The following is a 15,239-nucleotide window of genomic DNA, read 5'->3' on the forward strand; positions in this document are numbered from 1 at the left end:
TTCCTTGGAGAGTCCAGATGTAAGGACCCTCTCCTTCACCCTTCGCTCCCTCTGCGAAGCATGGAATAGTAGATCTATCACAAATACATAGTAAAACTATTTTTGCAAGAAGTTAAGCAGGTAGAGACCTGTTTGTGCCTGGAACGTGGAAATAGTGCCAATTTGAAATAACAAACTCTTGGAACCAGAAACATTTTTAAGAAAAATGATTCAAGTTTAAGTGAAAACTGAAGCCCCCTAAAAACCAAACTACAGATCTGGCAGGAAGATTTAATATATTGGAGTCAGTGGACTGGACTCCTTCAGCAATATGTGGGTTTGTCTGCAAATGCAAATCAACATACTGTAGCACAACAGTGAGAATTCAGACCTTGCTATATGTTAGGTAAACATTTCAAGATGGAAGCATTTTCCGATAAGCTAGAACACTATGAATTCACGCTGAGGCATATAAAGCTCTATGTTCAAACCCAGGCATAAAGCTCTAAATTCTTGGAGATGAATTCACTTCTGTAATATTGTTTTCTCATCTTTCCCCTTCAGCTAATATTCCTCTTGGGATCTCTACACAGAAGGTGCCTCATGGTAGTTTAGTTTAAGCTTGAGAAACAAGCAGGGGCTTGGCAATGTGAAAAGCTTAAAGATTAATACACTGAAGCAGCTCTAACACCGTCAAGGTGCTGCTGGAGTCATGAAACTAAAACCTGGAGGGCAGCACAGCAAGTTCTTTGTCTTTAGCGCATTCTGTAGATGCATAATCATTTATTCCTCCCTTGAAAAAAATTTCTGTGAGGCTTATCCTATAAAGTCCTCCTCCTTGTTTCCTTCTGTAGGTTTCTCTTCCTGAGAGCACAGCACGCCCCAAAAGTGGGATTTTCACACACTGGATGAGGAGGAAAGAGGCTCAATGTATTGACAGGAATTTCTAGAGCAGGTGGAGGGAGAAAAACTTCATAGTCAGACAGGACTAAGAAAATTAGTAATTTGACATAGTTAATAGTTATAGAGAAAGAAGAACACTATTTTGGCTTTTCTATTACTGACAACAACTAACCCAAGGCCTGCAATGATTCATTTACCATGTGGAGAAGAACAAATATTATTCCGGGGGTTCCTATAAAAGCAGAAATAATTTTGGCAGAGCTGTAGCTATCATTTTACAAGGAGCTACATTTTCAAGTGTACCTTTCTGTCCTCCACTTAACTGGTCTGACAGTTTGTGTGGTTCTTTTGATAAGTATTTTACCAAGTTCTACATCTGAAAAACCCATCCCAGAGACTCCACAGTTTTTAGCTGAGACACCTGATGCTCTTAGCTCTCAGTGACTTTGGTAACAGCTACAAGCACTGAAATCTTCATTGTACTTGACTAACAGAAAAACTACTAGGCTGTTAAGAAATCCTAATGAGTTTACCAAGGAGGTATGGCACTCAGATAAGTATGTCTTAGTTCTGTGTTTGTTTTTACATATGTATTAGACAGTAATAAAATTGATATTAAAATTTAGTTAATAAGCCACAGAATTTGATTAACATTACACATCAACTACTTGCTAAAAACTTGAATTCCTAACTGTGCTTACCTCCGAACTGGAATTTTGCCATTTGTGTTCGTCAGAAATGCCAGCTTCATCCAGCTGCAATTAAGAATGAAATACTTTTAAAATGCTATTAATTAAAATGAGAAGCTAGATATTTATGTTCAGCTCAAGATGAGCTGAACATGATGATGTTCAGAGACTGGCATCTGTGTGAAATGAGCACAAACAAGTAATTGTTCTATAATAAAAATACTTCTCTGTAACCCTTTAGTGCTTAAGACAAGGCACTTCTGTAACTGTAAAGGCAAAAATCAGCCCAAAATAATCAGCAGCACAGTTAACAGGAGTTTGAAGAGAAGAAAGACTCGTGGGATTCTGTCTGTGTATGCATCAACAAAAGAACAATCCAGACAATAAATAAAACATACAATATCAATAAATCAAATGAACAGTAAGAAATTCTCTTATAGTTTTGCTTCAGCAGTTGCCAGATATAAGCTTGAGGCCTCTTCTGGTCACAGTGAAACATAAACCTTAAACCAAATTAACACCGTTTTTGCATTAGACTCTTTTTGTGACTGCAGATGTTGAACTCAAGAAAAGAAAAAAAAAATAAATCTAAAAGAATGCAGAAAAATACAGGAGAAGGACAGGGGAAGAGAGAAGGTAACTTACTGTTTCTTGAGACATGTCATTGGACTGACATTGTTAGCTCTAAAGTTATGTATGATGGATCCAAGCCCTTCTACCCATTGCTGAAAAACACGAAAATATACAAGCACTGAGTTAGGAAAACCAAAGAGGGAAAAAGTAAGAAAGTTTGTCTAAGGGGAAGGCTCTCCTTCTTTGAAACTATGGATAATGTTAACACCTGAGTTAAAAAAAAAAAAAAAAAAAAAAAAACAACTCTCTGCTTAGCAGCCTATAACACCATGGAAAAGTCCAACCACATTTTACACATGAATATTTTATCCTTCACTAAACAAAATGATTGTGCTTTCCATTCTTCCAACGACTACAGCAGCATCTGCAGTGCTATTAAAACAGTTCATTGCCAGCAAAGAAAGCAGTCCACTGATTGATTTATTAAGCTTTCCATTTATAGCCTGTATAAATACATGTCTCCCTTTCAGTTGCTGCTGGAAATATTAGCTATCACTAAGCAACTTTATACAATATGTGATGACATTTTTAACTGGTCCAGTTTTAGAACAGGAATGCAACAAAATATTAATAAGCTAGAGAGGACCACAGAGAGGCACAACCATTGTTATGTGACTCTGACCTCATCTAACACCCCATTACATATCCAGCCCTGCTTTCCTTCTGGCTTTCATCCTTAAAAAGCAAAACATTCCAGTAATCACTGGGATGACTGTCAGCCAACAGCAGCATTACAGCACTTATGCAATTCCTTTTTATGGATATTTTTTTTCTACTATAGTTTGTGCCTAGACTTTGCAGTACTACATAGAAGAAGCTTAAGGATTAGGCCTTAACATGAACTCTCATTGATTTCAGCATGAATCTTGGCAGGATAAAGCTATAGGAAGAGAAAAACGATGGCATTACAGGCCAAGTTTGATCTCAATTATGCCACTGTAATGCTAGGATTACTCAACAGATAATTTACACTGGTGGAAGTGAGATGGGATTTGGTCCGCTGCTTAACATCAACCTTATGAATAAAGAAGCTTCTTGCTTCCGGCCAAATTCTGTGCATGCAGCTTTCACTGACTTGGGCACGATCCAGAATTTGACACTTATAAATAGATGCAGACGAGTATATTTTTTCTTTTCATGAATGAGTGCTACACATCTGCAAAACAGATGAAAAAATTCTCATTTATGTAGGAGGAATACTAACATCTTTGGCAAATGGCATATAGTAAATCTGCAGGCAGTAGATCTCAATTGGCTAAAACAATGTAAAAATCATCTAAGGTATCAATTCATCAAATGAACAGGTTTAAGCAGACCCTTGCACTCATGAAATGTTACAAGAATGTCACAAACTTTTGTTTTAACATGGAGAAACTGTCATTAGACTCCCTTCTAAATGAACCTTATAAATCTATTGGGCCCTAGGAAAATAAGCCATTTATTAAGACATCTATTAATACTTAAATACTCTTTTTCAAAGTATCCTTTTAAGAAGTACTGCGCAAAAATATGTATGCAAAAAAAGATATGTATCTGAGAACAATTTGAAAATAAGTCTCAGCAAGTCATGAGAACAGCATACATGGTGTTTTCTCATGTTTGTTTTTATTTCTTTGAGCATTTTTGTATATTATAATTCTTCATACATTCTTCTCTTATTATAATTCTTAGAATTATTTATCCTTGATATTTTTATCGCATCTAAAATACACGTCATACTGCATAGAGACAGAATTCCTGGAGTGAGGGAACATCATATAACCAGAACAGCCAGTCAGGCAAACAAATATGCAGTGAAGTAATGCAAGGGGACATCCCCGGCAGTTTCTCTACTCTCAGAGCACTTCTCTTTCCTCCCCTGCAATATTTGCTCTGCCCTTACTGCCTCAACACGTCCTAATAATCTGTCCTACCGCACGTATTTAGGCTTTGCAAGTCCCTGCCAGGAAAGAAAAAAACCATCTCTCCAGCATTCACAACTCAGACGCGGAGGAGGGTAAGAGGCTCACATGGTCTCACCTCTGAAACAGCTTCCAAACTTGTGCTGAAAACAATCCCCAGCAGCATGAATAAGAGAACTTAGTAGTAGTAGTATGGATGTACTGTCCAGGCACAGAAAGCAAGCGAGGTTCATGGGGAGAGTTAATGTTATTTTAATGTTATTTATTAGAACAACTGATATAACTGGAAACAGTTGACAGACTTCGGGAACACTGTTATCTTTTCATACAAATGTTTCCTCATTTAAGATGACACTGGAAGAACACTTGTGAGAATTTCATGATAAAGCCTTGAACTCTAATCTAGCCTGTCTCCGGTATTTTTCAGTCATCTAGAACTGTGGAAATCTGACTCTGGTTTATCAATTATCTACAGTGTGTGTGTGTGTGTGCAGGCGTTTCCTAAGAGTAAAATCTAACATTACTGCTGCATTAATATTCTCATAGCTATATAATAATTTGCCCTAGTATCATCTAGATTAGTCCGCAGTCCCTTAAAAGCACCTGAAACTTTCAACATTGACCAAGAAAGTAAAATGGCATATGCCTGGCAAACACAAATAATTGCAAAAATGATCAAGCTATATACATGGTGTGAATAAATTTCCAAATTTCAAAAACAATTTTTTTCTGCTAAAAAAATGCCATTAGTGCAGTGCTGGCAATGCCAACATTTGAACAGGAAATAAATACACACCGATCAATTTTGATTTGAAGGCAACAGACTGCAACTACACCAACACTTCAGTGTAAGATTACCCAGCACTCAGTTCCCAAGTCACTTCTACACATGAAGAACAGCTGCATGAAAGAGACACTGCTAGGAGGAAAAAAAAAGCGTAGGGAAAGATCGATACACTGAACATCAAGTAATTTATTTGCAAGAATTGTTCTGATGAGTCCTACTTTAGAGGGACTCCCTCATCTTTATTCAGGTCCTTTCTGGCAGAGATGCCAAATCAGGAATGGCTACCTCTGCATGTCCAAAGGGCACAAAAATGCAGCTGAATGCTGATGAAACACAGGAGCATCACATCTCTGCTGGCACTGAGCAAGAGAGTAATCTAAGAGAGATTTTGCCAAACTATGAGTCATCTTTACGTTGGTATGATGCCCTCTGGGCAGGAGATGGCAGTTAGAGATCCACTCTTCCTTGCCTGTGCCATACCACACAGCTGCACGATGCTGCAGCATCTGGCTGCTTGCACTCAGTTTGGGGCTAAAGCAGTTTCTGGAGCGCTTCATCAGATATTCCCTGCAGCTATCAGCTGGCCCCAAATCACCTGGGAATAAGAGAGCTAAGAAAAAATGCTTCTGGATTGTGAACACACTGTATAGAAACAAAATGCCATAAGAGGAAACAATTTCTTGACCAAAAGATTAATATATGAGCTCAGTGCAAGACATTCAACTATTTGTTAGCTGGTCAACACAGAACATCCTTCTGAGCCAGAAGAGTCTCCAAATAACAATTACATTCACCATCACTTTTGAGGCACTGTGATCCAGTGCACAGATATTCAAAAAAGCCAAAGTCTGAATACTGTGACAAATGTAAAGCTGGTGATACATTGCTTTCCTGTCAGCAAACCATTTCCAGATTAAATGTGCACTTGTCTAATGACCATGCAGAAGGGATGAAAGAAGAGTTCAGATTTTTCCCAGCTAACATGGAATGAGGACACTGAGTTTTATGGATGAAGCCGAGACCTGTATACCTATATAAGCAAACAGAGATAAACATCACCAATTCTATTCCTTGGTGCTCAGAATCTCCAAATCGCCACCTCTCCAAAGAAGGAAAATCCTCTGTAATACAATATTCCAAAATTAAGAAGATAGGAACCAGTTCGCTTGGGTCTTACAGAAAGTGGAATTATAAAATGTTTCTGATTGAAATTCAGGATACGTTCAGTTTTTACTTATGCTGGTACTAAATCTTTTCAGATTTTCAAAATATAGCTTAGTACATTTACTCTATTAATGTAACTCCTGAATGGCTCTCTGTATACCAAGAATTATTCTAGATTCATATATCAAAGGAATCTGGGCCCTGCTGTCTAATCTTAGAGAAACAACAACCATGAAACTAAACAAAAAACAAAGACGCCTTGAACACAGACCCATAGACTGACAGAAGAGGCCAAAACCTAAGTGCACTGTTGGAATTAGCCACCTGCATTGTTTTTCTGTAACATGATCCAACACTGTCAAATGCCTCTATTTGGAGAAGGTGCAAGAAAAAGTGATTGAAGAAGCACTCAGTTTTTGCTGGAGAACTCGGATGCTTCTGAGGCACTCAGCAACCTAGCCTTAGTTGAGGTTCACTGATGAAACACAGCCAGCAGTGGCAGGGTGAACAGATAGGTTTGACCCCTCAGCTCTCTCTTAGCCACCAACCTTCCATTTAGGAGGGTTAAAAAGGGCTAAAATTATGACCATTAAGAAGGGCTAAAAATCACTCTAACCTACAGCTCATGCAATTCCATACAAGGTAATCTGTGGCTTATTTATAGATGAGGCCAGTATTATCCAGGCCTCTTGAGGTGATTTTACCTTAACTTCTTCAGTGCAGTCTTTCCCCAGTTGCACTCTGCTCAAGTCAAGCTCCAAGAAAACAGTAGAGGCAGAGAGGCATTGCTCTCCCGTTTTGGTATTTGGCACCTACAACTGGCTGTCAGAATCAAGGACTTGATAGATTGAAGGCCAGCATTTCTAATTCAGTGTATTATCCAGACCAAGCTATGTAATCTCCCTACAGCTCAGTCCTGTGGTCCACAGCCCACAAAACAGATCCCCCGTGGACCTTTAAGCACAGCCTGCTTCCCTGCGAGGGCTCCCCCCGTCCTGCTCTGTCTCTGAGCACTGCCATCACGTGGACCACACGCCCCCAAGGACACCCCAGCTTATATCGCTTCTGCTGTTGTGGTTGGTTCTTCCTCTCCGTGGAGAAAGCTGTAACGACAGAGAAGGAAAAGCTCCGGCAGTAGCTGGCCCTTGGGCAGTCACTCTCAAGCTTTTTCACACTGCAAATTCAGCAGCACAGGTCTGGCTAGAGCAGTTTAAACCATCTGTTCTTGCTGTTCATTACTGCCTTCCATGGAGGTGCAGTACCAGATTGTTCTCACTCCCTGCATCTGGAATAATATAAAACATCACTGAGGAAAATGAATGAGGAATGGGCACATGGTTGATAACCACAGGAGAATGCCAGAAAACATCTTAAACTGCTTTTACTATTTCCAGAATTATTTGGCACTAGCCCATAAAGAATGGTAAACCGTGCAATCCCGAACAGTGCTATGAATGTTAAAGGATCATAAAACTTTGCCAGGCTTGCAAGCCCATTTACAACAGTTAACAATTCCTTGGGAGCAAGACTCCCTGCTTTAATAATGGGGAGGAAGGGTCAGAGCAAGCACATGAACTAGTATTGCCTGTTCTGGCTAAGGGGTGCTTCAGTGTTAGACTATGCAACATGGGTGAAAAGCACTTCCCTGGCTGATGGCATGATTAAATATCCACTGGTTCAGCAATAGAAGATGACAGCAGAAAAGATATCCAGGCATGGGGATTTCACAACCCCAAAAGCTGAAGCTGTTAATTGCTGAGCTGAAAGATATGGTCTATTAGCTGAAGGGCTCCAAAAATTCATAAATACTTGTGTGATCACGCACTAGAGAAGAAGAAAGAGAAGGTGTTAAAAAAAGGTCTCTTTTGAGACCTGAAAGTTCTCATTTCAAGACAACTTCGGAATCTGCAAGCAATGGAAATTACTGATCAACAACTTGTTTACTGACAGAATTGCTACGTTACTGTCCAATTCACTTAAAATTCCTCACTAACCCCATGGCCTTCCCCAGAGCTGCAGGGATGTTGTCTGGAGAAGCAGTGAGGTTAGTCTGATAAAATGTGCCCTTTGATGATTTTCGAATCTATTAAGAAAAAACAAACCAACACAAATAATCAAAATACTCTAGCTACCTCAAAACCCAACCTACTGCAGTGAAACACTCTCCTCTCTGTGCAAGGAGCAGTCCTGAGCTATACAGGAGTACGTGGTTTCATAAGCCACAGGTTCAGGAAGCCCAAGGAGAACAGAACCAAACTTTCCCAAGTCCTTTCAAGAGAGAAATGGCCTGGCAGGATTCCCTGGTATTCTGCCCGTGCCTGTCGACACAGTCACCAGTAGATGTCCCTCTTCTCTCAACACATATGTCTCATAAATCATTTCTATTCTACGGAAATTGCCACACCTCTCTCACATGAGACAGCAAAAGCAAGGAGACTAGACTAGCGATGGTGTAAAACCCACCCCCTACCTGATCAACTGCAGCACGGACTTGCTGGATATGACTACTGAAATTCTGTTACAGAGATAAAGGGCTTTTCCTATTTCCTATTTCCCTTTCATTCAGAAAGCCAAGAGGCATGCAAACACGCCATATTACAAACTGCCTGTTATGTCCAGACTGCTTCCACCTCTCAGCAAAGCTTTTCACCCTGCAATGAGCTTCCAACACTTGAGAAGTCTACTGCGAAGACGGCTGGAAAACTCATTTTGGTTGCTTTTGTATGCAGACTAAGGCAAATATAGTGGAGTTTTACACAGTGAAACAGATCCTTGTTTCTCCTGGCTACGGAGAACCAGAGGTGGAGTTTTGAATTTATTGACAATTCTGCAGCAACATTACCAAGAAAACACATGAAAAAGCAGAAAGGCAAGCACACTGAAATCACAGGCAGATTATTTTAACTGCAGGCTAGATATGAATCCTGGCTAGGATATGAAGATCTCTCTACAGAGCATGGCATTACATACTTGGCACAGAGCTACCTAAAAGTGTAAACAGCAGTCATATATTGAAGACAGTTGCAGTTTGGAAATGTTTGTTTACCACATAGGCTATGAGACATAAGCCATTATACAAACATAATGGGACACCCAGAACAGCAGCAGACTTTCAGAGTTCTGCCCAAGTATGTTCTGCAGTCTTTTTGGACAGGTTGGATTCGTAACATCAAAACAAACCAAAGCTATGGGAAAATGGAACCTTTCTGAGATGCGTCTGTGGGATATTCCTTTGGGAATCTTCCGCTATCCTCTGGTTGTCTGCCTAGCAATATGATTTTGGCAAATAATTAATATCTTATTTCATGGAAAAAAATCAGAGTCAACTGAAACAGAACTTTTTGTAAGTGAAAAACAGCCATATAGTAGAACAACAAAAAATATCAGCCTGAAGTGCTTTATCTTAGCAAAAACATGGTTGTTCATCTAATTGTTTCAAACAAACTGATATCAATTTAAAAATGAATGACTATTCAAACTGAAAAGCTGAGAAGTTTAAGAATATCAATATGAAATGCTTTCAGCTGCAGTCACCTCCAATACCATGTAATAAAGCTGATATTTTACCTATAGCCTGTTTCTTAGTATATGCCTAAAAAAGTGTTTCAGCAGGTGCTATTTGCAATTCATTCTCATGACTCACAGGTTAGCCATCAACATGCAATTCAATGTCTCAGTGAGTAACACATCTGTAGAAAATGTCTGTTTTCTACCCACTCCAGCTACACCAGTGGAAAAGGTTACTCCCCTCACCACCTCCTATGCAGCAGCTCCCATTCCTACCTACCATCAGCAGAATGATGTGTGCGAGCACTTCCTAGAGCTGGGTTATCTCAACCACTGGTGTGAGCTTCATCCCTAAATTGGTGAATTTAATTCTCTGGCTCTTCCTTGAAATGAATTAGGGAGTGTTCACACAAACTCCTGTTCCAGCAGAGCAGAGGGAACAGTACGCTCTGGCAGAAGCACAGAAACTATCAGCTGTAGAGACAGTCCCTCCCAGCAGCACAGCTGGATCAGGGAAAGAATGGTAATTTGCAGCCAAATTTACCCCTCATATGCAATAATATTAAAGAATGTAAAAAGAGCTGACTGCACCTAGGTTCATTTTTAAAGTTAAACCCCTTAATGCAGTGCCAAAGGAGATAAGCAAACAAAGCATAAAGTCCAAATCTGGTGTTGCTAAATTACAACAGCTTCACTGGATTTATGCCAACTTTCGATACGCAGCCTACAGCCAGAATGCCCTGTGCTAAAGCCTCACATCAACACTACATTGTCCCTGCATGAAGGAAATTCACCCCAAATATTCAGTGGTCCTTTCAAATGCCCTAGATTGGAGAAAGCAGATTATCAGATTACTAGATCACAGAAAGTCAATCTAGTAAATTTAAAAAAAAAAAAAAAAGGCAAACCGCCTCCTCACATATGCACATATATCTCTAATGTGCTTTTCAATTTAATTTTATTTTTTGCTTTTAGCTCACTGTAATTTATATAAGCTGATTTAATCAGGATTCCAAACACTAGATTTTAGAATTCACCTTTTACAGTTGCTCTCTACTACCACACTGAAGTTGCTTTAAGAGTGGACCATGACAGCTGCTTGGAATCAGACACAGAGTCCACCCTGTTTCGTGGTGGTTTTGTTTTAAGAGTGGAAATGAAAACCAATTTCTCAGCTGAAAACACCAATAAAATTTAAGTAGATAGAATGTAAATACCGGAGCTGGAGTTTGGAGACAAGTGGAGAGATAATAAACACACTCTTCTTGTTGGAAGAGCTGCACTTGGAGCTCAGCGATGGCTTGGCCAGACCTGCTGAGCTCATTGCCGCAAGAGGCAGAGGAACATGGGGCTGCCCCAGCGCAGGGAAGACAACAGATCCCAGCTGACCTCCAGGGAGGAGCCCTGCCTGTAAGACAGGAGCTCTGCGCATGCCACAGCATGCACCTACAGCAGTCAAGGCAGCAGTAACGGATGGCCCCTCTGCCCTGCCGCTCTGCCCGACCACCTGCACAATCTGCTTCCCACTGAAACTGCTCCTTGCCACACAGGTAGCCTGAAAAAGGCATGAATTTACATTCATTTTCTTCTTCCCCAAGGCTACTCAGTCCCATCTATAGTCAGGCCTTCGGTGGCTATCAATTACTTTTTGGCCTCATTTGAGGGTACTATCTACAGAAGCAGAACACCTTCCCCTCACCAAAAGAAAGGTTCTGGGCTTTTGCATTTGGATCTGTCACCAAATCCCCTTGTTTTAAAGTATCCCAACCAGGTGCGGACCAATCCTGAGCTTGGTTTACTCGAGGAAGGGCCAAAACATCTATGGGGAAGAATACTCATCTTCCTCATGGCAATAGGTGGGAAAACAGCAGGAACAGTTAGAGATGCATCCTTTACAAATATCTGGACTGCTCAAGCTAGAATCATAGCCCCTTCTCCTTCAAATTCTCGCCTCTGTCTTTTCACAGCAGGGGCTTACCTTTGAATGTGGATTAAGTCAGGGCCTATTTTAAAGTGCTGTAGGAGCTGCATAGCTACTGAGTGCCACATACAGACTCTCCTCTTCTAGAAGAGATTTACTATGTCTCAGAAAAAAGATGTCTTGTCATGAACAAACCAGGAAGAACTCTATGAGCAGATAAATCCTAGAAAATTTTCTTTTAGCGCAGAAGCATAGTGGGAAGTCATGTACTCATCATACACAAAAGGTCAGTACAGTACAGACCTCCTCCAAATTACGTTCTGTCTACTCGTACCCCCAACAAAGTCACAGCTTTTGCTGTAGTTTGGAAAGCCCTACATAGCTTTTGGCTTGATATACTTTGTCTCCCTTGTGCTTGAAGTGTATCAGATCAGGTGGATCACCCTTGCTGACAAGTCCCAGGTGTGTTTTTGAAACCCAAAGTATTTTTGGTGGAAAGACTCCCAGGTGCAGAAGTCCCACACCTATGGGCCCCCCAGAGCTGACCCACAAGCAGACTGCAATACGTGACACATCATCCTGGGTAAGTACCTTGGCTGCTAATGAAGCAGCATACACTTTAGACAGCATCATCACCTTACATTTGACAGTCTATGTAACTGGTCAATATACTGTTCACAAACAAGTTAGTGTAATACAGTTTATTCTGATCTTTTTTAGAACAAATCAGAGACATTGCTGGTTAAGTATGTAAGTGAACGCCTCCTGTGCCTCTCTTTGCTTCTTAAATGTTTTCAAAACCTAACAGCAGCACAATGTTTCCCTGAAAGGCAGCTGAAAATACACACAGTAAAATCAGTTTAGTGTATCTATGTAAGTTATACAACTGTGTCTTCTATCATGGAGTTTACTCAATACTCCCAATGGCTGAAGAGGTAGGGATCTAAGTACTGAAAAGCCAACCAGGTCTGCCAAAGGATTTAGTGATACTGCATTCAACAAACAGATACTGTTTTAAAGCAGGGGATTTAGGAAGTCCGCTCTTACTGATCACTATTCAGTATTTAGCCAGAGGCAAAGCAGGTATAATACATCATAAGTGCACACAAATCTGTAAGTGTGCTTGCCTTATGGGACAGAAAAGCAAAAAATGTATATTTTAAAAACCCCTTCAATTTCTGGACTGTAACTAGCAGTATACAATCAGTCCTTTGGATCAAGTTTCTCAAGCAGAGCAATGTCCAGCAGCCAGACTGAGCACCAGGCCTTGGTGGGGCCCCAGAACTTTCAGAAGCATTGTGAACTGCAATCTGAAGCTCTCAGAAAAGATGACGTGTAAAAAAGCACCATTGTTTTCATATGACTGTTCCACGTAAACGGGAAACAGAAAACAAGCTGGGTATGCTCAAATCCTCTTAACTGTATAGAATTTTCTTTCCTGCATTTGTCTTTTCAAATACTGTAATATGCGCTACACAATACAATTAGGTTATCACAGAACAAAATTTTGGAGAGCTGAGCTCCACCCACTAGGAAAAGGAAAGTAATTGCACTTCCCTTCAGCATCACTGTGTGTCACAGACCCACTGCATAATCTGTTCCACATAGTCTGAAACCCCACACAAGGCTGCTAAATACTTGGGAGAATGCTGTATGTACCCTACACTTAATGGTCTCAGTGTACACTTTCGATAAATTACCATGCATGCAAAGACTGATAAAGTTGCTGTTTCCTTTTGCCGCAGCACACCGACATTTTACAGAACGCTCCAAATGGATGTTTGTTGTCCTTTTGTAGAGCGTGGCAGCAGACATTAAAATGGGTATTTCAGTCAGCCAGGCATGCTGACTCGCTTCAGAAAAACAATCTAGCAGAGCTGAGGAGCTCTCCTTTTTTTTCTCCCACACACTGTTTAACTGTGGAATACCTTGGCTACTTCTGTGCTTTCCGCTACCATGAAAGTGAAGCTGATGTTCACCAGATCTGTGCCACTGCAAACACACACTATCCGTCCTTCCAACTCATTTTCTGATTTTCCAACAGCCTCAAGTGCAGTTAGTATTTTGGGATCCTGTTAAACAGAATAAATAACTTGTTACATTTGCAATACTTTTATTATGCAATACACTACAGTAAAGATGCATTTCTGTCTCCATATGCATTAACATCTTTAAATCCCTGCCAACCATCTTAAATGAGTGCTTTCATTGAGAATTCTTGTGGGTAAGCCCAAAAACCAATATATTCTAATAATTATGAGCATGATTGTGAGAGAAGTAAATGAAGTATTTTAAATACATTCCAGAAAGTTAAATTAAAAATTACATACATTACAGTCATGAAGAAGAAAAATGAATCACTGCAAGGTCTGGAAATAGAGAGTTTTCATCTCTAAGTAAATTATTCCAATCTAGTTAAGTCTGTAATTACTGAAGGTTATGATCTCTGTGACTTCTGGCTGCTTCTTAATGTTATATCTTACAAGCTGATACCTCCCCTGAGGGTCAAAGGCTATGGACTTAATGGGCATAGAGAGCAAACCACCCATGTAAAGACAGAGGTGAAGTCTGAAGCACATTGATATGGTTGTCTGCACATGAAACATGAGGCTGTCTGCACTACTACTTCTCATGGCCCTTTTCTGTTGAGGGAAACATTTTAGTCTATCAACTCTTAAGAGAATTATTAAGAGATGGTTATCTACAGTTAACACTGAAATGCTTATTGCTTCAAAGAGGAAATGCAGAAGCGTTAAGAGATGCCTTCCTGGACAAGAAATCTTCAAAACTGAAGATCTGAAGAGACAGGCCCAAATTTCATCTCAGAAAATTCTACATGTGCTTTCTGCAAAGTACCACTGAAATTATTTCCACAGCTTTGCTGTTTTGCAGAACTCTAACTTGTCCTTCTGCTGATGTTCTTCAAAATAGCAGAAAGTGACCACTTGCTCCAGTGTACTGCTGCCATCCCTGACCATCTAACTGTATAAAAAGGGATGCAAACCAAACTTTCTAGTTTTTATGTCAATGAAACAAGAAGATACAGTAAATTTTAAACAGACGGGAAAAAAACTGGAATAAGAAACATTGTTTTCCAGATACCTAAAACAAGTATCACAATGCAATGTTACAAAATAATTAAAAACTCCTGATACAACCTCTTTATTTTTCATTTATTTCAAACACTTATTTTTCAACTTTCACAGCAGCCTGAAGGCAGAGTGCTGCACTGAATCAGAAAGACCAGATACAAAAATTTCACACTGCAACTACATGAAATCACTTAGTCTAAAATTCTAAGTTTTAAACTTATAATTGCAAAAGAAAAGTTGTGTTGCTGGTATTTTGCAACTAGGTGAAGTGCATTCTGCACTTCACCTTCATTTTAAATGTTCATTGTTTAAAGGAAGAGTATAAACTAACTAAAGAGTACCTTTGGTACAGCTCCAAAGCGAACACTGTTGATCAGGGAGCACTCTAATACCTGTCCTTCCTGAAATAGAAAGAAAAGGTACATGAGTTCAAAGGTCTGTTGACACATGGCTCTACGTAGGAAGTGCAGCAAAAATAAACACTGAGTCTTATTTGCAAACACTGTTAATTAACACTAAACAATATATTTCCTCTTCATATCTGTTAATTCCCTCTTAAGTACTTCATTTCTGTGAATTCTAAAAGAGCAGGACTAAGGCTAGTTGTATAAACAAACACGCAGTATTTTAAATTTTAAAAAATTAGTAATATGTAATATATAT

The 15,239-nt window shown here is 39.8% G+C and overlaps 1 protein-coding gene across 13 annotated transcripts in view; it reads right to left on the reverse strand.

Annotated features, from left to right (window-relative positions):
• The window catches only part of PLCB4 (phospholipase C beta 4), a 216,200-nt gene that overhangs the window by 78,671 nt on the left and 122,290 nt on the right, over nucleotides 1–15,239 (reverse strand). For 12 of the 13 annotated variants that reach the window (XM_064510009.1, XM_064510012.1, XM_064510003.1 and 9 more), the window contains 4 exons: nucleotides 14,918–14,977; nucleotides 13,413–13,556; nucleotides 2,217–2,296; nucleotides 1,584–1,637 (listed from right to left, as the gene is read on the reverse strand). In XM_064510009.1, the coding sequence (XP_064366079.1) occupies nucleotides 1,584–1,637; nucleotides 2,217–2,296; nucleotides 13,413–13,556; nucleotides 14,918–14,977 (338 nt within the window). Of the gene's footprint in view, nucleotides 1–1,583; nucleotides 1,638–2,216; nucleotides 2,297–13,412; nucleotides 13,557–14,917; nucleotides 14,978–15,239 lie in introns of those variants that run through there. The other variant, XM_064510013.1, reaches the window with a different exon arrangement.

Source organism: Dromaius novaehollandiae, chromosome 3, assembly GCF_036370855.1.
Source record: "Dromaius novaehollandiae isolate bDroNov1 chromosome 3, bDroNov1.hap1, whole genome shotgun sequence".
Classification (NCBI taxonomy): Eukaryota; Metazoa; Chordata; class Aves; order Casuariiformes; family Dromaiidae; genus Dromaius; species Dromaius novaehollandiae.